The sequence below is a fragment of the Emys orbicularis genome, chromosome 14 (genome assembly GCF_028017835.1).
Source record: "Emys orbicularis isolate rEmyOrb1 chromosome 14, rEmyOrb1.hap1, whole genome shotgun sequence".
Taxonomy (NCBI): domain Eukaryota; kingdom Metazoa; phylum Chordata; order Testudines; family Emydidae; genus Emys; species Emys orbicularis.
Window position 1 is genome coordinate 27,005,012 of NC_088696.1, and position 24,763 is coordinate 27,029,774.

Consider the following 24,763-nt stretch of genomic DNA (forward strand, 5'->3'; position numbering starts at 1 on the left):
GTTCACTAGAGTCCTAAGGTAGTTAGAGCATCACTCTTAGTGGCAGTAAAATAGCATTGCTCAAATTTCAAAAATATTCACTTTGTGACTGGAATTTTACAGGAGAAATTAATTTCACCTGCAAATCAGAGACCTCCACCAACATTTGTGTCAACAAAATCAAATCCATTATGTCATGCGTCAGCAATACATTCCATTGATTACAAGGACAAAATTAGAGGCTGGATGAAGGCCCTTTAGAAAAGGTGGCTTTTCAAATCTAGATTAGAAAACGTAAGGCAGAAGAAGATTCTATTTTCTAGATATAAAATAGCCAGAATATATATAATGTCTTCTGGAAAACCAGAGTTTGGTACATGTTGGCATAGGGCCATTATGATGCAATATGTCAAGTTTCTATGAGGACGCCATAGTACACACTGACATTGTGCTTCCAGGATATCTCAAGAATTGTAATTCTTGGATTGACTGAGCACCGTGAATGCCGTGCAGCACATATCAACACACAAACACCTAGAAACAAAGCTATAGGAGTCTTCTTGTTTTGCCTGGAAAACGATGACTGCTGATACTTTATCCTGAAGGTAACCTGAAGTCCTGGGAGCAGCAGGTCTGGCAGCCTCAGCTTGGTTCCCGGCTGCACCCAGTCCTTCTACACACAAGACACAATTAAGTACAATAGATAATCTTTGCTCTGAAGCAGGTCCGCACAATGAATTCTTTTATTCCCACCCAGGGTTAATATCACATGAGGGAGCAATAGGGAGAAGTCTGCACTTTTATTGTCTGAGCTATATGTTTGCTGGAGATAAATAGACTTCAATTTCTAATGTTGCTGGTTCTGAAACATCCCACTGTTTTTCTAAATTAAATTATAGGGGCACTACCATACTAACAGCCAGGCACATTAACCACAGAAGCAACATTTCAGACCATTTTTAAGTCCTTGTGCTGTGGAATTTGGGGGCCGGGAGGGGAAGCAATAATTTCAGACATTGGTGTCTTAATTTGGACACTTAAGTGCTGATATGAATGTACAGTCTTGGGATTTGGGTATGTGATAGGCTTTCTGGGGCTCAGACCCTATGCAGAGATGCAGAGCTATTCTGAGAACTCACCCTGGTAGCCAGATCAGGTGAGTCTGTCAACTTTAATGTCTGAAACTCAGCTCTTGCCCAGGGCCATTAAGCTTTTCCCACAGGTCCACTGACCCATGGCCCTGTGGGTGACACTATTTATGGGAGAAAACTCCTTAGTCTTTACCCTTTTGACGGAATCCTAAGGGTGCAGGCTCACCACACTGTTCCTTCACTGCCTATTAGAGGGTAAAGGTTGTTTCATTACCAGACAGTCTAAGACTCAAATGGTCTAATTAATTAACAGGCAAATTTATTAAGGTGCCACGTACTTGATTTGTGCTCATGCCGGCAAATTGTCAATAACATGTCTAAATGGCCATTTGAGAGTAATAGTATGATACTTGTGTGTAAAATTGTAACTGCATCTTCAGGAGTTCTCAAACATGGCTTTAAAGTAGATTTTTATAAATCAAAAAACATTCCAGGAGAAAATATTCATACTGAAGTTTCCCTATGGTACGTTTCCCCAGGATGATCTATTCTTGTATTTAAATGTCAACTCAGCCAAAGCTACAGAAATGCATGTCCAGAGCCTCTCACTCATACTGCCTAGAAAATCCTATACCAGCTGATATTACAAAATACTGAGCTTCTCAGACAATGTAATTAAATTCTCATTCAATAACAAATACATTACCTAATCTCTTGGTCTGGTATCTAGCACATGCTATAATCGTAAAAGACCACAAGTCTCTCCATTAAGCCTGCTTTCAGTACACTGCATCACCAACCATTAGTTAATTTCCTCATCCAATAGTTTTAATGTAGGCCGGTTGCTATCGATATCCACCTCCCAGTGGAAACACTTTCCTTTGAGTACCCTGTTTCATCAAGCTATTAGATGTCCTAAAATCCCTTGGAGTCCTAGATTAGTGAATTTGAACTTTTTTTGTATTTTCGTTTTGACTTTCCCCTTTGTGAGAGATGGTGGTAGGTGAATGATTTCTCTGCAGTTTCCAAAGATTTATTGGTTTAATTTAATGCAGCTCTGAAAACCGACTCAGACTCCTTCCTTTCCTAGAACAGTTACCATCTGTGAACACTACTATAGCTCCTACCTTTCCCTTGTTACCTACAATCCCTCATCTCTCGCCTTTCGCCCCCCGTATAAAAACCAAAACCCACACTCATTATAATCCATCTGTAGCTATGAATTCAACACTGCAGGGTAGATGATTAGAAGTTTGTAGGACTAGCTAAGGCGATATCTTTCCTGTACTTCTTCATTACAATCACAAAAGAGACTAAGCTCTAGTGGTTAGAGCAGGTGACTGGGTGTTCCAGGATCCACCACTGCCTCACTTTGTGGCCTTTCACAAATCACTTAACCTCCCAGTCTCTCATTCTACCCTCCTGGAGTACGACTTTTAGCTAGCTCATAGGGCTATTTTGGAACAAATTAGAGTGAATGAAGTTCCATAAAAAAGTGACGTGCAAACACAGTGAGCATCACACACTGGAACCTAGACATGGGCCCAGGCTGGATCTGGATTAGTCTGGGGGTGTTTAGATCTGAGGTTTTGATTCAGACCGTTTTCCACAGAAAATAATACAACCTCTCCCCTCCCCCCAGCACATACACACCTTTTTCAAGGAATACGTCATGCAGTTGGGCTAATGTCTCTATACTTGCTAATGAGAGTTCATTTCTGATGTAACAGCTTCTCAAGCTTGGGTTTTGGTCCCAACATCAACATTTGAAATCTGCACCTGGAATCGTGGCATTCATAGCCAACTGTGTATGTTCAGCCGTTTGGCTAAGTACCTGATCTGTCCATGTAAGTGCCTAGATGTGCAATTTTTAAAACCTCTCTGAAAACCGGACCCTAAAAATGCAGAAAGTTGCCTATTTATCACAGCCAATGAACAAATTTATCTTGTAACCTTGTGGACACAAGCAATAGGAAAGAAAGCATATATGTAATATCCCCATGGTTGGAGGTGATATTCTTACACCAAAATGGTGATTTATGCTAATTCAGCTACATGCAGGGAGAAAATGCTTCTAATTTTGTGTATACATTAGGGGAAAATGTTTTCCAGACTGGCAATGGTCCAGCAAGAGATGAGAGGTAAGAGAAAGGACCCACAGTATTATTTTGAAAATGCTTTTACGATCACATAAACACACTGAGGTCTTTTATAGTGCCTCAAGTTTGCAGTCTGTAAAACACACACTAGTACCCTTTATTAAACAACAGTCAGTGTTGTTCTATAAAATATTCCCTTGTTTAAAACACTCTATTTTTAATTGCCTTCAGTTTTTATATCAGTACCAATCAGATGAAGAAGAGTACATTACAAAATTCCAATTGGGTAAGCTAGCTTTGCTCTTTTATTGAGGTCATTGTCCATTTAATGTTTTCATTCTGGTTGCCAGGACATCATTCCAAGGCATTATGTAAGAAAACCCACAGTATTACCTCACAGTTCTGTATCCACATTCTGCATCCTCATTAACATGGGCCAGCAGTAGGTGCCTTTACATAGAATTGCTGAGTTTATAATAAAATGTAGGGCAATCATGTCAGCCATTTGCAGTTAATCTCTTTGCACTGGCAGGCCCAATTACTTCTGAAAGCACACTGGGGGCTCCCCCCTCCCCGCCCGCAAGATAAAAAATGGCTGACACAAGCTGGAAGGCCATGGATAGTGGTGTTATGGACTGGCTGGACAACAAAAGAGCTAAGACCTTGAGGGTCTCCAATGACAGGGAGTCATTTCAGGTATGGAGAAAGAAAATAAGATACTTATTTCCCTTAAATGTCCAGGCAGTTTGTGGTACAAATTTGTAACAAAAAAACGTTAATGGAGATCTCTCTCTAAATTAGAGCCATGTGAAAATGGCAGCAATTCAACAACAATATTCTTATTCTCCTAGACACCTAAGAAAGCTGCTGTGGATTTCTTACCTCTATGAACTAAGATAAAAGATTTAACTTCTCCAGTGAGTCAGAAAATTTTGCAATGGTTCAGCTCTTCCCCCTAAATATACATAGACCACTGACATAATTGTAGAAAACTAACTTGTTAAGGGTTGTGCAATTTCTCTCTTGTCATTCAGCTGAAAAAGATTCGAAGGTCACTTGAGACTATGAAGAGCATGAATGATAATCTGATGAAGCAGGAAGAAAGAAAAGTGAAAAGATGGCTAGCAAAACAAGCTGAATTATCACCATCAGCATCGTCGTCATATAAGAACTTATACAAGGTAATGAACTGCTTTTCCAAGGGACACCATGCAATATATAAAAACCATATAATAAAACAAGAGTTGTGGTTTCTATACGAGTAGCTCTTCATGCTGCAGATGTAAGCAGATCATGCTGGTCAGGCAAGCCAGGGGTTGAGAGGGGAGTTCATGGCTGGGGATAGCGGGACAAGTTAGGTCTTGCTCCACCCTCCAAAAATTCTATCCCACCACTGCAACTTGAGTAGCCACCAATAATCCTTTGGGCCAGACCCTTGGCCACTGTAAATTGTCATAGCTCCACTGACGTAATTTGTTTCAATAGCCCCGTGACAATTGGCACCTGCTGAGCATCTGCCCCTCCTCATATGACCACACTTGAGGATTTCACCAATTTCCAAATACATGGAAATTACATGAGCATGCGTCCAAATTCATGGATTCTAAAACACTGCAAAACCAACCATGTTTGGAGAAAGCAAACACTAGTGAATTTTGGCTTCCCATAAACTTGGCTTGGACACGAATTTCTGGCAGTTGTTTCTAGTTTTGGCATTACACTGCAACAGAGGAATGTTTCTCAAGTTTTACTGTATTAACACTACCACTTGGCAGAAAAAGAAAGACCAAGAAAGACCCAGAAGATATTTGCAAATGTTAAAAAGAAAAACAAAACACACCCCTTGTACTGGTGGTGTTGCTCATTTATCAATGACTGAGGGTGCAACTGGGGCTGCACTGGGTCAAGAAAGTTTATAAGGTATTTTGTTGTTTTGTGGAGGGGGCCTGGGGGAGTTATTTGTGTGTGTCTACAGTTTATTGGCTGTACTTTGGTAGCATTTGTGGGTTTTAATGCGAGTAAGGCACCTGGAGGATAAGACAGGTGCATGAAAACTGGATCTAAATTAACACACCCCTCAGACATTTGGAGACTTGCATGAGAAGAAGGTTGGAGAAGAAGATTTTAAAAAGCAAAACCTATCATTATCCTAGCTTCACCATCAACCAATAATGGGGGTATGGAAGGTTATTAAAATATACCAATTAAAATAAATTGACACTTCCTTCTCCTCCATACCCCTAACATTCCACCCCCAACTGTAAATGGGTCCATCCTTCTTGGGAAAGAGTTAAAGAAACAGCTAAATTTTCCCCTTTTTGGCCACTTCATTCCAATTTGTGGGTTGGATTTCATCTGGCTCTAGAGTTTCTCACACTTCAGATCCTAGTGTCCTTAAATAGTAGCTCGGCATCCCTTGGGAACTATTTCTGGCATCTGTCTCCTACACTCTCTTGTGAACACAGAGGCAAAGAACTTTGTTGTTGTTGTTGTTAAGCAATATGTCTACCCACTTTCTGTTAATGAAAGGAAGAACATGCCTATTTATTCTGCTATTCAATTTAAAATGCATACTAATAGGGATTATACATCTGTTACACTTATGTTTATCTTAGTTGATATTGGCAAGTTTAAGCACAGTCACTGTACCAGATTGTATATATTATAGATACACACTGTATAAATTATATGACCATCTAAACCTGCCCCATTTGCTAGCTGTGTCTACCTGGGATGAGTTTTCATTGAGAATAAAATAAGTAGCCTACACAGGAGCAGACTACCCCCAGCCCTGTAAAATTAAACCACCAACTGGGTATTGCATAAATCTACTGCGGGACTGTCCAACCTTTGCCCCACACAAGGCTGCACTCATCATTATAAGTATGTACTGCCAGATAACACTACATTAAATTGGAGTTCAGGTTGAGTACATATCAGCAAGTTAAGAGTAAAAGCTATAGGGATGTTGTAATTATCTAACAAACCAAGCATAAAAAACCCAGGTAAGGTTAAACTTAAAAACAAAAATCCAAACATCTTACAGAGCGGAAATGTACAGTGTAGGCACCCAACCAACCTTATTTCTGCCCTGTAGTTACACCATGCAATAACCATACAGTTATGATTAGTACATAATAGGATCAGTATAGGGGATGAGGCAGCTTTTCTTCTTTTGCTACTGGCAGTAGCAACAGTGGGAGGGGCTGATCATTCGAAAAGAAGGCATCTTTGCTGGTCACCAGCCATTGGCGTCACTCCCACTGAGAACAATAGGAGATGGTAGACATTTTGAAAGAGGGGAATTCCTCATGGAAATCCATGTGGAAGAAAATTATTTGTCAGCCTCTGCAGAAAAAAAATCTTTTGGTTATTAAGAATTATGGTAAAATCCTTAAAAAAAAACCACCTTAAAATGTTGCCTGTGCACAAGATCTTAGTGAGTTTTAACTGTATGGGAGTTTTGAAGGTTCTACATTAGACTACTATTAAGACCATTAGAAACAAAAAATGGTCTGACACACAGTGCTAAATTTCTTAAAGGAACCATTTTAAATTATAAACTAAATTCACTCTATGCTCAAGAGTATGTGCTGTAATTTGTGGTCAGAAACACTGTAATCTTCATACATAAAAAGAATGGTTGAGAATCCCTGCTTTAAATGCAGAATTCAACCCACCCTTAACTAAGGACCAGCTCTTCTGTAATATAATTTTTAAAAGTAGATTACAGCCCTCTAAAATTCGCTTCTACTTGAGATTCCTCCTTGATAGGTAAATGTGAACTATTTTTTGTTTGAGTTCACCAGCAATTAAAACATGGTTATCACTCAGATACCACTGTTATGAAGATACATATAGAGAAGATAACATATATTGCATCCCTGCTTTGTCCTGAACCTACAGCTACAGAGAGGCCAATAATTTGGCCAGTCATTCAGCATCTCTGATCTACACCAGTGTGCTTGATAGAATTCAAAAATTGTTCCCAATTTACTTTTTAATTCCTTTGAACAGCAGGGGCCAAAGCGCTATGTGTTGGGTTTGTAACTCCATGCTCTGCTGAAACACAACCACCTTTAAAAAAAAAAAAAAGACTACTACTCGCACCAGCAATTAATATGAATAATAAATATTTATTTTACAAGATACCATCCAGTGAAGTGAACCAAGAGGCAAACCAAGAAGTGCAACAAGTCTCCGAGAGAGGCTCCACTGAAACTCCCTGGAGCCAGTTTGGTGACCATTTGCCCAACTTTGTCAGCTTTCTGCGCCTACCAACAAAAAGACCAGGTTGTGGTAGGGAAGATAACATTCATGCCTTTATGAGGCTTGATTTACTTTCCAGGTTTTAAGCAGCATAATCAGTTTTTCTTATTGCAATAATTAGAGTTTCTCTGACTCCGCTAAGAACAGAACTCCCTCTCTACTTTATTGATGTAGCCCTGTAAATGATTCTTTTAGAAATGCATCCCTGAACAGTAAAATATTAGTTTTTCTTCTTCCTGTCATTTAAGTATAATTAAGAGATAATGTCAATGGAATAGAGCCTGGTGACAGGATGATTTCCTGCTGATAGGCAAATGGCAAGGTGAGGCGGCATTTAGTGAAAATTATATTTTATATATACATATTCTGTGACTTACATTACTATTATAGCTACTGATTATCATCCAAACCATAACAGACAGGTGCAGCAAAGCCAAAGCTGTAAGTCCTCATCAAAGAGAAAAACAACATTTTCATTGTCTTTGAAAATAAGTTTCCTTGATGCACTAGCCAATGAGAAATCTTTCCCCCCTAAATGTAGTGCTTTACTATTACGAATAAAGAGGCTAATGGGTTTAACACAGTAGTTAAGAGTCTAAACATCAAGCAACTGATGTGGCAAATCCCAATTGTGTGTGTTTTAAAGTCTGAAAGGAGAGACAGACATCAAGACGACAGGCGCCCGAGGCCTTGTCTACATGGGAAAGTAGATGTATCACAGACTGAATGACTAACCTATTAACTATATTTTAGAAAATCAATTTTTATACAACATTCACAAATAACTGAAGCAGCATGGACCTGAAGTCTTCTCAAATCCATTTTTTCCTTCTAAATTTGTTTCTATTTTTTGCCCTGGAGTTTTACTGAAAATTATGAGGTCTTCTTTTTACATGTTGTTTGGATGCCCCTTTTATTATTCAATACACTTAAGCATCACTGACAGATGACTTTGTCACAAACTCATTTTATTCACCACCTATCACCACACTCCAATTGCTCTTCTTGCTAACTCCACCTTGTAAAGAACCTTCCGCATTCTTATAAAAAGCTGTTCAGTATATAGCCAGTTTATCTACAGATATGAACACACTGTGTTCTCTCTCTTTTACTGGATGTACCCATCCATGAGTACAGTACAAAATGCTGCAGGTCCCTTTATGAAACCTGCCATTCAAACCCAATAAAGGAACTCCTAGTCTATTGCTCACCCTCACTTAAGCCAATTCTCTCAGAGGGTCTGATCCTGCAAGGCGATAAGTGCTCTCAATTCTCACGGACTTCAAACACCAATTTTGTGTGTTCCAATATCTGAATGGAGAAAAGGTATTACAGTGATAGCACCTTGCAGGATGGAGCCCTTAATGCACATATTCAAATCCCATTCACAATGGAACCAACTGGATTCAAAAAAGATTTACAAGCAAGCCTCACCCTCTTCATCTGACCTTCTTTTGTGCACTTGTAACTTTGTTCATGCTTATATCTGCACATACGCTTTTCAAGCAGTAACACCAGTGAGTGCAGTAGAAATATTTAACACCTTCCTGCTGGGTTTGTATAGGCAGGTTTTCACACTTGCATTTTTCAGCTGCCTGTGGGTGATTGCACCCACAACACAGGTCATTTCTGAAAACTGGCCCAAAGTGTCCAGCCTATATCTAGGGAACTGAGTTATCTTCTGCGGACTTTTTATTGGGCAATATTATTTTATGTTTTCATCAACCACCCAGGAGGTGATGCATAGTTATCATCATGGTCAAGCTGGCTGAGGATGTCTAAACCTGAGGGATAGCCACGTCACAGGAAGAGCATACCAAACAGCAATGGGGCCTGTTAAGACAGGAACTGTATGCTGTAAGCAACAGGCTGAAACGCTATTGAAAATACACATTACAGCTTTAAGGAGTGGAACTAAACAGAACTTCTGCGGGGGTGGGAGGGCTGATAAAGGCAACAATAAACGTCTAATGATTGATGGTAGATGGCAAATTGAGAGCTTACAGCATAATATCAGTGGGGGGGGGGGGTGAGTCAGTGCAGATCTTGGATGAATATATAGGGGGACTGAGTAGTGTACAGTAGCGTGATCATAGTGCTTCTCGGTGCTCCAGCATCTAGACCCTGTATTTGGTTCAGATAGTTAGAGTTTAGGAAATATTAGAGAAAATACAAAGAAGGGCAACAAAAGTGATAGAAGAATTATAGAATAAGAGATATGAGGAGAGACTGCAGGAACTAAACTTATATGGTCTCAAAAAGAGAAAACTCAGGGGAGCTTGATCACAGTCTATAAATACCTCCAAGATAGTAATATAAATGAAGGAAGGGAATTCTTCAGTCTCAGAAGATAACAGGACAAGGAGCAATGGCCTGAAGCTAAGGAAGGAAAAGTGTAAAACAGATTATAGTGAAGAGTTCTTAACTCCGGCCTCAGCCTCAGTGGATGAATTCACTGTGGTGGGGAGCAATTGTTCTCTGTCGACAGAAATGCACCTCCCCCCGCTCTCCACTCGATTTGTCCAGGGAAGGAATAATCACTGCAAAATCCTCTCAGACTTTACCCCTGTTGCCAGGAGTGAACAGCCCCACTGAGTCAGGTGTGACATGTTGACTAATTTTTCTCCAGATGTGCAATCAAATATCTGATTTTTAATAAGAACTACATGAAGAATGAAGACATTGTACACAGTAGGATTGCCATATGGAAATGTGTTAACACAGCATCACGAATTCTAGCAGAGAGGTAGCATTGTCTCCAAATAGAGGTACACCCTGTTCCCCCCACACACTTAGATTTCTCTCCTCCTTCTAACAGTATTATTTCAAAGGATATTTTTGCACCTTCTGCAAACAGTGAATAAGATCCAACCCACATACTTACCCAGTGCACTCGGTGGTTTGCCTTCCATACATCTGCTTGATTCAACGGGGAATGAAAACTAAGGGGAGCTGCTCCAAATGAAACTCCTGTCGCATGAGCACTCATTTGCAATCTATTTCAGAAGGCTCATCTACTAATCCAGGGATAGGAACAATGAGAATATGTCCCACCGCCTTACATTAGTTATAATTTTACAAGGGAAAGTTCTTTGACATACAACCAGCCCTTTGTCCTGGGAAAAGCCTAGATGAGAAGGATTCTTTTTATGTTCACTACAGATCAAATATCACATTTCAGGCACTTGTGCCATCTTCTTGTCTTTCATCCTCTCTGACATTTGCAATGGTGGCAGCCTGCAAGTCCTGTGCATTTAAGAGGAAATATCTACAGACTTAGAAAGGCACCTGTGTCCATCAGAGACAGAATGAGACCTGCAGGATTGATGAGAGATGACTGCAGAGACCATGATGGTGACCTGAAATGGTGTGGCTGTCTACAGAAGACGGGGCTGGAGGGAGATTAACACATCAATCCAGAGAGGTGGAGCTGAGATACAGAAAGCCACAATGAGGCTCTGGATCACTATTGATATTCTGCAAAGGTTTCAGATCACTAAGAGTAAAGCAAATGTAAGTTAAACCCTTAGAACCCCAAAGAAGTCCCCAGGGTTCAAAGTTGCGGGATGGTAGACAAACAAACTCAGCTCCTCTCTCTCTCTTTGCCATCAGAAAAGCACCCTCCCTTTTTCTAATGAGACCCTTCTAGCTTGCCGGAGTCTATATAGACACTTTAAAAGTCCATCATCACATTCCCCGCTTGCCTCACCTCAGTCACCGGCCCAAACTCCTCATTCTGCTCAGGTTGCAAGGTGCTGTTCCTTTTCAGTTATCCTGCTGACACTATTGGTGGGAGGCAGGTGGGATTTTAAGTAGACAAACTGGAATTTGATCCGGACATTGGGGGTAATACCAAAGTGAAAAAATGGCCTGGAATCTTTACTGACAAGTGGTTTCCATTTAATCCAAAACTCCACCTGCAGGATCATGGTGCCGGCTAGCCTCAGCTAACACACGGCTCAGTGATCAAGCTGCCACCTAACAGAGCATCATTGTTTCAAACTGTACCAAGGTCTTCCAGGTGTGCATTACCCACGCCCGATCCTGCTCAAATTGAGGACTGGCTAGATCACAGCTGAAAGTGGTTTTGTTGCAGGCTGTCATTTGCACTGCTCTAGATTTGCACTTTGTCTGATTTCTTGTTTTATGTTTGGAACTTTCATACAAAAATTCCACTCTGAGGTCTCAACCAAGAAAATCATTGGAATTGTTAAACCATTATTATTTTTTTTAAAATACCATCCAAACTGCTTAAGTTATAATAGTTTAAAATTAAAAAAATATGGCCAGACATTTCATATTTGGGTGCTCAGCACTTCTGATAATCAGCCCTCTTATTGAGGTGCCTGCACATGGATTCAGGTGTCCAAGTTTATAGGCAGCCACGTTTGAAATTGTCGACCTATTTGTTTAAGACTCACTGCCTTGTAAAACTTAAACAGCTAAACATTCCATTTAGTAAGCAATTTATCTACAGGATGATTCAATTCAGTTTATTTTTAAAAAGATCCTAAACCATTGAGATGATGCAGTAAAAAAGAAAGATTTATACAATATATTTTGTCTACCAGTTTTAAAAGGTGTTTTTATGGTTAGTATGTCCCCTCAATAAATTATTGCATGATAGAGCTGAACCGCTTTAAGACAGCAGTAGTTTATTTTTTAAATATTCTCTAATCACTTATTTACCAAACAGAGCACCATTGTCCTACTCTTATACTAATAAGATATGTCTCAAATCTGGAGCTAACATATATTTGATTGAGAGGCCAGACATCTTTGTATATACACATTTTTAAAAAACAAACAAACACTTTATCTGTGTGTTGCCTATAGCCTGGAATGTCTTCTGGGCAAATAAGATGCATTTTTAAAAATTTCCTATGTTCAGTATTTAACCTGAAAGACATGTAGCCATTTTGGTCCCTTAGGAAAACAACATATATGTTTCATAACTTTAAAATAAAGTTGTCTAATGAAATACTAGGAAATAGGACAACATTAAAAAGGTATACAGTCGCAGATTTCAACTAAGACTCGCATTTGCACTGGAAAGGCTCTTGCAAATTAGGTAACTGTTCATTTAACTCCCTGATTTGCATACAGAATGTTCACAGCTGGTAGGAAAATATGGCCCCAATGTTTTTCCCAAAGCTAACTTCTATGCTCCCCTTAACTTTATGAACCATGGGCTTTATCCTGAAGACCTCCCTCAGGCAAAGAGTTCCACTAATGTCAATGGGACTACTTGTGTGACTAAAGTCTTCTTCCATAAATAACTTTTACAAGATGAGCTCCTTTGAGAGTTCAGATGGCAACATTACCCTTAGCACTGAATTTGCGTCTGTAGCTTTCATTGTTTTCCTACCACAAAGGATATTTTAGAAGGCAGAGCTTTGTATTTAAGGTACTCTATATGAATCAGAAAAAAATCTCCCTCTTCTGTTCAACCTTATATAATACTATAATTTAGAAAAACATACTGTTCTTATTTACAAACTAACAGGTAATAGTGGTTACCACTAAAACCTCAGCATTTGCTATCGGTTGTCAAACTTAGAACAGTAAATAAACAGTGATAATTCTGATATTTTTAACAGCAACCAATGTACACAGTTCTCTTTGAATTAGCAACAACCAAAAGCAGATTTTTTTTTTAATGGAAAACATTTACTTGATATTAGAGTTCTTTGGAGGTTTCATCCTTAAGCAGCTCTATTGCCAAGTAGTACAGATCCAGAAGACCAGGTCCAAAACTGATGCAAAACTAGATTCACTAAGGGCTTGTCTACACTTACCGGAACTTTGACACGTGGCGATCGATGCATCGGCGATCGATTTAGTGGGTCTAGTGAAGACCCGCTAAATCGACCACCGATCGCTCTCCCATCTACTCCTGTACTCCACCTGAATGAGAAGCGCAAGGGGAGTTGATGGGAGAGTGTCTCCAGTTGACACAGCATAGTGTGGACCCCACTCTATGTAGATCTAAGCTACGTCGACTTCAGCTACGTTATTCACGTAGCTGAACTTGTGCAACTTAGATTGATTCCCCCCCCCCATAGTGTAGACAAGGCCTTAGTCAATTTCATCCTGGAGATGACACGTTTCAAACATCCAGACTTGTATTTTATTTTCAAAATATTTTATAATAGTCAACAGGCATCTATTGCCAAGAAATCTGTACTTCTACAGCTCTACACAGCAATTAACATATAACAATTGTTTCAAAATGGACAATATTTGTTGAGCAATAAAAGAGAAAGGATGGGTCAATGGTTAGAGTGCTAATCTAGGACTGGGGAGCCCTGGTTTCAATTCCTTGCTCCACAACAGACTTTCTGTGTGACCTTGGGCGCATCATGTAGTCTTTCTATGCCTCAATTCCTCACCTGTAAAATGGAGATAATCTTACTTCCCTACCTCACAAGGGTGTTGTAAGGATGAATACATTAAAGATTGTCAGGTGCTCAGCTACTATGGTAATAGGGCCCATATAAGCACCTTGAGTAGAGAGAGAGAAGACGTTTAATATTTCTGACCTTTTTCAGACCAGAAACACTCCAAGGATTTCACACCCTTCAGTGGAACTGACTTGTCCATGCAGACAGTATCTGCTAGAACTTCCTATGGCTCAAGAGGCAGCTTTTACAATCCTCACCCAACTGCCAGTGTCTCCAAGAAGGATATCAGTGCAAGACAACTTTATGGGGATAACAGTTTCTCCATGCAAGAGGCAATATCCATGTTTCCCTCCTTGCAAAAGCTATCGGTAACAGGAGAGAAGTTCTCTTTTTCTAAACTTCATCTGCACGAAACTGCCTCTGGATCCCCAGCATTTGAAAGAAGGTTGAAGGGCTTGCTTGAAAGAGCTCGGGAAGAGGAAAAATTCAAACAAACAGTGACTCTGCCACAGATCAGACCTGAAGAATTTTTGAGCTGCAGGTTAGAAAATGTTTTGTGAAAATAGCAAAGAGAACTCCCCCAAAGTTTACAGATCTATGAAAATAGGTATAATGGGTATCATTAAGAAGTCACCCTCTCCCAACAACAGCTAGCATAGAATGCTGCACAAAATATTTATTTTCTGGAGCTTGCATATGTGCTAGCTTTTGGCAAATAACCTTTTAATGGTGACTAGTAATGTGGGTTGGTTCAAAATGACGATGAATGATAATGAGAAATACTTACTTCTTTTTAGAACCATTTGAAATATCAAATATCCTTACTGCTAGAGAGTGCAATCCAGGGAAATCTTTAAAACCGAGGCAAAAAATAACTTGTAGACATACAGAGTAACCATCTTTACCCTGCAAATCTGCAGTTTGCAAATTATTTCATTTGACTATGTATATAAAAATAAAAATACAACTCAACATTTTGAAATACAAATACCTGAAATCAGGAACTTAATAGATGACCTGATTTTCAAAGGTGCTGAGCACTCAAGCTCCCATTGACTTCAAACCATTTTTACCTAGTTTTCTAAAGGTAGATTTATGTGCCTATAGCTATACACCACATACGGAAATTTTGACCAAAGTTTCTGAGATGCTTGCAAGATACTTTTGCTCTCTCTTTTTTCTTTTATCCAGATACCTACGTTTGTCACAGAGCAATATTAACACCTTGCTACAGCTGTGTAAGGAATCAGGAGTTCACATAGACATTCATCCCCATATGAAGGAATCTGAAATCGACATCAATACTGTTCTCTCTTCAAACCTCAGTAGGGCAGTGTAGAGCTTAAATTCCCTACTCTAAATTTTACTGTCATTAGATCAGTTTGTAATTTTCTGAAGTTATGACAACAGCACATTAAATTAATTCCCATCTGTTGCTATCCTTTAAAGCTTCTCATGTTTTGATTTTTTTTTTAAAAGAAGAGAAATCAACTTACACAGATTTTCAAAATGTTATGGTTAGTAAAAAAAAAAGACTAATTGGACTCAAAAGATGTTATTTGAATAACCAAAATTAGATCCACTTATTGTAGTATTGTATTTCACTGGCTCAGACTGGATTCCAATTGATTGTCATTAGATCTAACCCCCTTTTACTGCACTTGAATATCGGATCAACACTTTAATAATAAACAAAACTGTATTAGCAACATCAAGCCGTAAGAGGGAACCCTAAAGATAACTGTACCAACCCAGGCATCGGCGTTATGCTACCTCACACATTCACAAAGGCAGTGCAATATGCTTGTGCCCTGATTGGGAGCGGTGCTGAATAGCTTCAGCTCCCCTTTCTTTAACCCTCCGGATTTGGCCCTAATTATACAAAGAAACTAGTTTTTTTACAAAGAGTATTTTTTTTTAATTTTTAACCTCCCTCTTCCTCATAAATGTGAGTTATAGTTCCTGTTATACAGTATGTTCAGTCTGCTGCATGCACACACACAAACCACCAAAGAGTTTAAATTGTTGTATGTGAAATGTTTGTTAACATAGTAGATAAATACCTAAAGGAAATAAAATCATCTTCAACAAACCACACTGTGTGTGTCTTAAGGACCGTATTCTGTTACCCTCCAAGGGCCCATCCTGGAATGTGTCAACCTCCCACTTTGTCTCCTACAGACTTTAACAGGAATCATGTGTGTTCTGCATCTCCCAGGAGTAGGCCCCTATAGTTGTGTCAACCAATCACATATCAGCGTTCCTAAATCCTAGTAACCGGTTTCCTGGTTTAGCCAGAGTGGTTGCTCTGTCCTTTAGGTGCAGATAAAAACCCAACACTCCAGCAGGAGTGCCAGAATCTCTCCTGCCCCACCTCTTCCCCCAAAAGCCCCACATCTTCCCCTGAGGCCCCGCTCCGTCCACTCCGCATCCCCCCTATCCTGTCGCTCGCTGCTGTTCCCCTTCCACCACCCCCCCCACCCGGATCATAAGGGACTCACCTGTGGAGCCAGGACTGGGAGCGGCCCTGGCTGAGTAGGGGCTGACGCAGGTGACGACCTGGTGCATCCTCCACCCGCAGTAACCAGACTTTGAGTGTCCAATCAGTAGATCTGACCAGACACTGTCAGGTCCCCTTTTTGACCAGATTTTCCAGTCAAAAACCGGACACCTGGCCACCCTACTTTCTATATGGGATTGTTAATCAATTAACACTTTTAATTGTACTTAGACTGAGCCTGTCCACTTGTTCACAGTGGGTAAAAATTTCCAAGGTGCCAAAGTGACATAGATGCCTAAGTCTCACTGATTTTCAATGGGACCTTAATTGCTTTTGACAATTGTACCTAGTATTCAGAACAGGTTCACAATTTATATGGGATCATTTTACTGGGAGAAAAATCTTGCAGGACAACAGGAATAAACAACAAGCATTTTTGTTTAGTCTGAGACTTGGCTGCAGTCATGATCATGGATGGCTGGTGCCTAAAATGAACAGCTGAATTATTACCACAAACCCATATTGCTGATGATTAGCCTTTAAGGAGAGACAAAGTTCTTAACTGTTCAGCACTGTTAACCTAGCACCATACCATTTTGCAGATGAACACTATTCAGGGGTCTGCAAATGAAAAATCCCCTACTCTCTCCTCCTAATGATTTAACACACGCAAGAGTGCCCCTTTCCAACCAGCAGATCTCTGAAAATCTGCGGATAGCCGCTTTATATCGGTGGTATCTGCAGACCATGCTTGCGGATCGCTGATCAGATGCGGAGGGGCTCTACCAACCAGCTTAGCTAGATTGACACACTAACATTTCGGCTCTTTCTGAATATAAATTCTGCCCCATTCCCAAGATATTAAAAAAAAACAAAAAAACCCCACACATTTTTGGGGGGTTGGGACAGCAGGTGAAAGATAGATTCCAAATTTAAGAACCAGAGACTGGTTTTTATCTCATTTCTTCATCAAGGATCAGTCAGATACAATTCCATAGAACTCAATGGCATTACAGCAGCAGATAAGTGTGACACCAGAATCAGGTCAAAGACACATGGTAAATCTGCTTCCTAGCATTAAAAAAAACAACCACTCTACAATATGCCCCACTCTAGCCATTTGGTAAGGGGTTTTCATTTGATAAGTATATTACAAATGGCTTTAAGATGCTCATATTTCTCTCATTGAAATCTTAATTTAACTAAAATTAATGTCTTGATTTTGAAAGGCATATTTCACTCATTGTAAAGAATTTAAAACCACAGTTACGGACCCCATTATTTGTATGTTGCTTGTCTACTCAAATCATAAGATCATTGAGGTAGGCACTATGTCCTTGTGCAGAGCCTACAAAATGGAAACCACTAATTTGGATTGGAGCCACTGAAATATAAATATTTAACAACAACAAACAACAGTGGTTAAGACTTCCTAGCATTAAACAGTATAAAAGGCCTTATTTTCAAACCTGAGCTTCATTTCTATTGGTGCAATTTTGTACCTATGGTAGATTGCCTCCACATTTTATACCTGCAGGAAAATAGATGAATGAATTAAAGGGAAAAACTAAGTGACCAAATCATTGTGGGTTGCAAAACGGTGGCAACAAAAATGGAATCTCAGTTTAAAAATCATGACCAAAACACAGAAGTTTAAAATTCGGCTGTTTAAAAATAAAGATCTAGTCAAATTACTCCTTAGGCCTATACTGAAACATTGCATCATGCAAATTAAACAATACAAACTCTTCAATATACAATGGCACAAAGCCAATTTATGTATCTTACTTACACTGAAGCCAAAATGTACTTTATGTTAATTAACATATCTTTTTTTTTTCTGGGTACATTTATGAAGTCAGATGCATTGTGAGTATCCACCTAAGCACAGTAACAGGATACAGACGTCCTAATAAATACAACATCAGGCATAATAGTCTCTTAAAACCAATTAAGATTAGCAATTATATTCAATGGTTGTATGTTCCAAATATCATTGTGTTTCAACTCTTAAAGATATCCAAGCTGGCAAATCATAAAATTCTTCTGTGACATTGCAAACAATGCTCTGCAGAATTTCAAAGTTTTCATAAACTCATTGTGCCAGAGGTTAAAATCCATTGTGCTAAAGAGATGCTTGTTTCCTGTAGATGACATATTAGTTCTTTTTTTTTTTTTTTTAAGAGTGCTTTATTGCATCTTCCATGCCCACTGTAAATCATCAGTTCGAGGTTTCTGACCTGTTAATGCTTCTATAATATTTTCCATTTTCCTCCAAAATCCTATTCTGTCCAAGGGGTAATTTAGCCAGCCTGGAAGGGAAAAAGTGTTGATAGTTAAAAATATTTTCTCAATCGTGTCTCTTTGTTGTCTTTCCCCTTGCTAAAATATTATAACTTGCTAGTTACTGCTCTTCTTAAGCATAACCTAAAGCCATTGCCAACCCATACATTAATGATAATGTTTAAAGTACATGTCAAAGGGCTGTTGCAAAGTAATGTTAACGCCATCTGCCCCCATTCTCTTTCTTCCACCCTCGCCATGCATTCTTACATTTCTAGTGTATCACATCCTTGAGAAGACAAGCTTTTACTAGCCTGGGAATCATTCTCCTGCACTTCATTCACTATCTTTTATGCACCACCAGATCACTGTACTTTGAGATCTGTATTCTGTTCAGTGCCACCATCTCAATACTCCTTCTGTGGGCATTACAGACGCTTTCCACTTAAATTACCCTATTTAAGATCTATTTTTAAATTATGGACTATCAAAACAAATTTTCAAAGGCATCATCAATAATGAAGTAAATAAAAAAAACTTAGTAGATGATTATGGATTCATCTGAAACATTATCAAAGAATCATCAACACAGAGTTGGTACAAACTAGCTTCACTAAATCATAAGTAGCTTCTGTCCTTGAAGCCCTGAGCAATCTAAAAACATATGATTTCCTTTTATAGAATTTCTAGTCAATTTAAAATTACAGCAACAATTTACAGAGAACGAGTTTTAATATAAGCACAGGTATGTTAAATAATTTTTTTTCACATTACTGTAATATTTGATTGCCAATGATGTGTGTTACATTCAGTTATGCAAATATGTTACCATCTGTGGTACACACATCATACAATATATGAAGGGTTGAATGCTACTACATAAAACTGTTCCTGTAATATGACAGTACTGTATTACACTGAAACAGCTCTCTCTTCTATGAGTAGAGTTTCTAACAGTCTAACTTAGCATGAAAGATGAAGAATTCTCAGCGTTGCACTCTAGAAAGCACCAGATTTATTTATTTAAAACTCTGGCTTTAAAGTGAACACATCTATTAGGAAGCAGCACCAAATGAAAATATCCAGTTTGCAATAATCATTCCAAGAGCAATACATTTTTTCAACTTTCCAAATTCTTCCTCCTTCCCCCCATGTCACAACATCAGACATGTCATGGTTCTCAGAGTTTTTATTTTACCTGTAGTGATGCAAAAATAGGTTTCATGGGGTGCTACGTGATGGATTCTGTGGTGGTTCCTCGGTAAAATGATGTGCAGATCTTGCAAAACTGTGACCCATAGAGGCAGCCCAAAGTAGGAATGGGACCACTTATGAATCTGATTAGTCATTGTGACAAAAATAGCTAGCGCAAACATAAAGCACTCCCAAGCATATGTCTCATGTATATATTCTGTACGGGGAAAAAACCATTTGATTAGTAAGCAGTTTGTAAGACTTTATGCAAACACATTCAATTTTAAAAGCAAATTGTGCATGAGAAAGCTAAGATTATGTCGTTCAGTAATACAGAGATATAGTTATAGGCAAGAGAACAGTTCAGACGTCAATAGCTACCCTTATACAATAGCTTCAATGACTAAACAATGCTTATGACATAAACCATGAGCTGTTTTTTCCTGAATAAAATAAATAAATAAATAAAAAGGTCTACAGTCAAAACAGCTAGGAGGGAAAAAAGTTGAACTCTGGCATGGAAATAGGTCTCACTGAGACGTGCTGAGTGCTGCAGTGGAAAATGATTTCAATCTGACTTACTTACGATTCACCAAAACTCTCACAGCACATGTAGTCGATTTTACATAGAGTTTGTGCTAAGCTCCTAAAAATCCAGCAGCTAGTGCTGCATTAGGTCCCACTGCACTGAAACCAGTGCACCTCCCCCCCTCCCTTTTTGGCAAAGTGATAGGGGTGCTAAGCGTGTAAGAACTGTGCATCGCAGGACTATGGTGCTGTGTGATTCCTCCTTTCCCCACCACTTCCACAGGGGATCGCATATGTTCCCCATATAAACTACTTCAGCCATTCCTCTTCGTAAAGCAGCCTCTGTGAAATGGCTTAGCAGCTGCTGAATAGCATATGGGTATTGTTCCCTTTTGCCTCCCTTATGTACAGGATAATAAGGTGATACCACCTAGCTCTTATCTAGTACTGAGGGCTGGATATTAGACAAAGGAAATGTACTGTATGCGCATAGCAAATTTAGTCATACACTCAATTTCTTAGTCCCTTGAACTAACAGGAGCCATTTCCCAATGGTTTCAGTAAAAGGAATCTACATCCTGCCCCATTCCCCCCCAAAGCCCACTTCATCAAGGGAACGTGCACAAGGGTAGGAGATAGGAAAGCCTAACTTCCGTTCCCACATCTGCCATTCTTTGCTCTTCACAAACTTTATTCATTCATTTGTTACCCTTTTGTTGTGCCTATTTCACATGCCACAGCTCAGCACAACAAGGCAACATTTACCATTCTGCGATAACCTACATGTAACAATTTTTCTGTATATTTAGAACAGAAAGGAGCTGTGGAATCCCTGACCACTGTGGAAACTGTTGACTCTAATCGGTGATTATTGGATGTATGCCCACAAATATATAATGTGTGTGCATGCACATGAACACACACACACAGCGCTCTGCAGGGCCGGCACCAGGCACCAGCTTGTCAAGCAGGTGCTTGGGGCGGCCGCTCCGGAGAGGGGCGGCACGTCCAGGTATTCGGCGGCAATTCGGCGGACGGTCCCTCACTCCGCCTCAGAGCGAAGGACCTCCCGCCGAATTGCCGCCGCAGATCGCGATCGCAGCTTTTTTTTTTTTTTTTTTTTTTTTTTTGTGGCTGCTTCGGGCGGCCAAAACCCTGGAGCCGGCCCTGGCGCTCTGGCCTTGATGTCAGGTCAGCCTAGATTACTTCTTGAGGAGAAATAAGATGGAGACACCCAGCCATTTGCTTGTGTACATAAATGCCCTGGGCATATACTCCATTTTATGGCCCTGTTTTGTTGTTTTTATTCACAGTGGCTACACACTGTTACCATGTTGTGTAATAATAACTGAAGCACTTTGTGTTGCACCCTGAGGTCTTAATAGAGGACTGCTACCTACTATCCTCTAGCAGCCAACTCGAGAGACAGTGAGATCCACATTCTTTCTTTGTGTGTTTGTTTTTGGACATTGATGGGGGGAAAAGTCCCATGAAAGTGAAAGATTAGCTAGTAGCAGAAAGTGTGATAGCCAAGCTTTGTCGATTACACTAATGAGTCCACACAAATAATTTAATCTGTTTTCTGTAATCTGTAACAATTTCTTGAGCATTTGTTTGGATCAGAGAGAGCAAAAAGGCTTCCTAGTCGGTGCAGCACAGGTGAGCAATTCTACTCATGACACTTAAATCTGTATTAATTACAGAAGAGATCGTATTCACAAACCCTCAAGACAAACATAAACAGTTATAAAGACAATTATTTTAAGATACGACTATTAGACAGGAATAGTATGATTAAAAGTGATATTATATAATTAGCCTCACATTTATTAGTTAAGACTTACGTCTTTTGAAAAAAGGTTTTAACTCTTGTGTGAACAATCTCTCTCTGCCATTGCAATAATTTATCAGTTGTTCCCTCATATCACCACCAGATGGGGCTCAATTATAGCTGAATTCGTTTATCATTATATAATTTTATATTATATTATATACGCACACAATTTATATTATCCACATTATTAATTTTAAAATATATTATAGTCGCATACTCTCTCCTTTAACAAAAATACATATTTTAATTACCAACATAACCAGTATTATACCTACAATACTCTCAAAACTATTTGCTACATTGCATGCCCTGTTCAGATTAAGTTTGCGTTAATAAGAAGAGCAAGTATGTTCAAGAATTACAGTGCTAGTTTTGTAGCAGGCTTCTGCCTTGCTGGGATCTAGAACATATGGAGAGTCTCACTGCCTGTTGTGAAATCACTACGAGTACTTTAAAATTTGCTCTCATGCCAGCGCCTTGTCTAGTTCCGGGTTAAACGGTGGCAGCAGGATGAGATGCAATTATATTAATTGTAGGTGGAAATCAATTACAATCAATCCAGAATTGCTTTTGCTTTATAAAAAGTAGTTTTACCTTAAAAAAAAGAAAAAAAGAAAAACCCTCGTGTCATACAGCTTCGAAATTCAGTAGGGGAAATGTCCTATTTTTATCACCTACTTTCTCGCTTTCTGGAGGCTTTCCTTACTATGTGGTTGTTGTTGCTGTTGTTTTAACTTTCCCCTTTGCAGTTGACATGAGCAATAATTCCCATAGAAAATAACTGAGCTTCCATTTTAGATACTCAAATGTTTCAGGACTGACTTGGAGGGGGAGAGAGCAAGAGCGAGGGCATTCGCCCATTTTCTCAGCCTAAGCAAGCCATGCTGGGCACTCTGGTCCATGTCAATCAGCAGCACTCTGTGAGTAGGATCAGTAGCAGCAGGGACCTCAAATGTCTGTTTGATAAAGAGGTGGCACCATGGCAGCCAAACGCAAGTGATAAAAATCACAAAATGGTAGAAAACACTGCAAATCCTCCAGGTGCTTCGCTAGAGTGGTGGGAGGGGCAAGTTAATATTAAGATGCGTGCCTGTAAATCCGTTCCCTTATTAATAGTTTAGAGCCATATTCAATATTTTAAAAATGAATTTCTATGACTTCAGCTTTGAAGACTCCAGGGGGCTTATCAGGCCCAGCTCCTGCAGAGGCTAATCCTGATTCTGCAGCAAAAAGCAACACTCCTCCCTCACAGAGCATCTCTGACTCAGGGGTTTGGCAGCACCCACTTGATTCACATGGGGCCTTCCACTGCAGCTCCACATCAGTATTTCCCCACAGATGTGGTCACAAGGGCATTTTCTCAAACAAGGAGTGACCTAGCAATTGATTAGCCCTCCAGATACGCTGGCTTTTAAATAAAACCTGAACACAGAAAGAAGTGTCTCTTTATATGACAATAGCAACACATCGTGGTGTCAGTCAGCCAAACACTGATCACGTGTATTTTATGCCAAGATATTTTTCAAAAAGGGGAGGGGCTGCCTAAAGATGGGGTTCTAAATCCTTCTTTATGGTTGTAAACAAAACAGCCTGAACCTTTGTGAGCCCAGGTCATTTATTTAGGAGCCTAACCTTAGACACCCATTTCTGAAAATCTCAGTCTGTATCTGCAAAACTTCCAAGTAGGGAATATAGGACTGTTTCCATGGCATTTTGATCATGGTGTCATTCCAACATATTATTAGTATAAAAAAAGAACCTAAGCACACTGCAACCACAAAGTTAAGATGACACAGTCTCTTGGAGACAACAATGAGCTTTCCAGGCCCTTTTCTGACAGTGTCCCCCGATTTGTCTTTTGCCTAGCATTGCTACAGCTCTTTGGTATTTTAGAGCTTCACTTCCACTCCGTGCTACAGGTGCTTTTCTGGGCCAGAGAGGAGGTCAGCTACCTTCTCTAGCCAGCTCCTTGTACACATGCTGCCTCTATCCTTGCTCTGTGTATTTGACTCACTTTACTAGACTGACCCTGGGTGTTCCCCTGTACTTACAGTGCACAAAAGCCTGCCAGGTGCTGTACAGAAATATATTAAAACACCTGTCCCCTGCCCCAAAGAACTAACGTGTTAATTACTGACAGGACGAACAATGGGGGGCGGGGATGGGGGGGAGGTGTTCGGGTGGAAGAGGAGAGGCAGGGAAGAACCATAGTTATAGGATCACACGGCAACTTCATTTTGGCACATGCAGTGTGTCATATTCCGTGCGATATGTTTTTTTTTTAAAATTACCACACCTATGGGTGATACGGCAGAAGTGAGTTCAATTAAATGGAGGAAGAGGGAATTAAATGGTGGCTCAGTAAATGGGGATTCAGAGAGCATGTTTCGTGCAGAGGAAAGAGGTGCAGGTGGGAGAAGGAAACAGAAGGGGCGGGGGGCAAGAAAATGCGATGGGTCAGAGAGGCAGGGCAGAGTGGCGGATAGCTTTGGAAAAGTGAGAGCAAGCAACAGGATAACTGCCGGAAAAAGGGATAAAAAGGTAAATTTAAGAAGTCATAATAAATAAAGTATTTAAGAGCC

At 39.8% G+C, this 24,763-nt stretch overlaps 2 protein-coding genes across 2 annotated transcripts in view; one reads left to right on the forward strand and one right to left on the reverse strand.

The window, feature by feature from the left end:
• Nucleotides 1-3,784: 3,784 nt before the first annotated feature.
• Nucleotides 3,785-15,181, forward strand: C14H16orf78 (chromosome 14 C16orf78 homolog). Its single transcript, XM_065416788.1, has 4 exons — nucleotides 3,785-3,865; nucleotides 4,204-4,350; nucleotides 13,995-14,383; nucleotides 15,034-15,181. The coding sequence occupies exons 1-4, from the start codon at nucleotides 3,785-3,787 to the stop codon at nucleotides 15,179-15,181; spliced, it is 765 nt and encodes a 254-aa protein (XP_065272860.1).
• A 3,351-nt stretch (nucleotides 15,182-18,532) lies between these two features.
• Nucleotides 18,533-24,763, reverse strand: part of LOC135888929 (plasmanylethanolamine desaturase 1-like) — a 73,642-nt gene continuing 67,411 nt past the window's right edge. The window contains exons 5-6 of the mRNA XM_065416728.1: nucleotides 19,824-20,036; nucleotides 18,533-18,654 (exon numbers count right to left, since the gene is read on the reverse strand). Of these exons, the coding sequence (XP_065272800.1) occupies nucleotides 18,533-18,654; nucleotides 19,824-20,036 (335 nt within the window). The remainder of the gene's footprint in view (nucleotides 18,655-19,823; nucleotides 20,037-24,763) is intronic.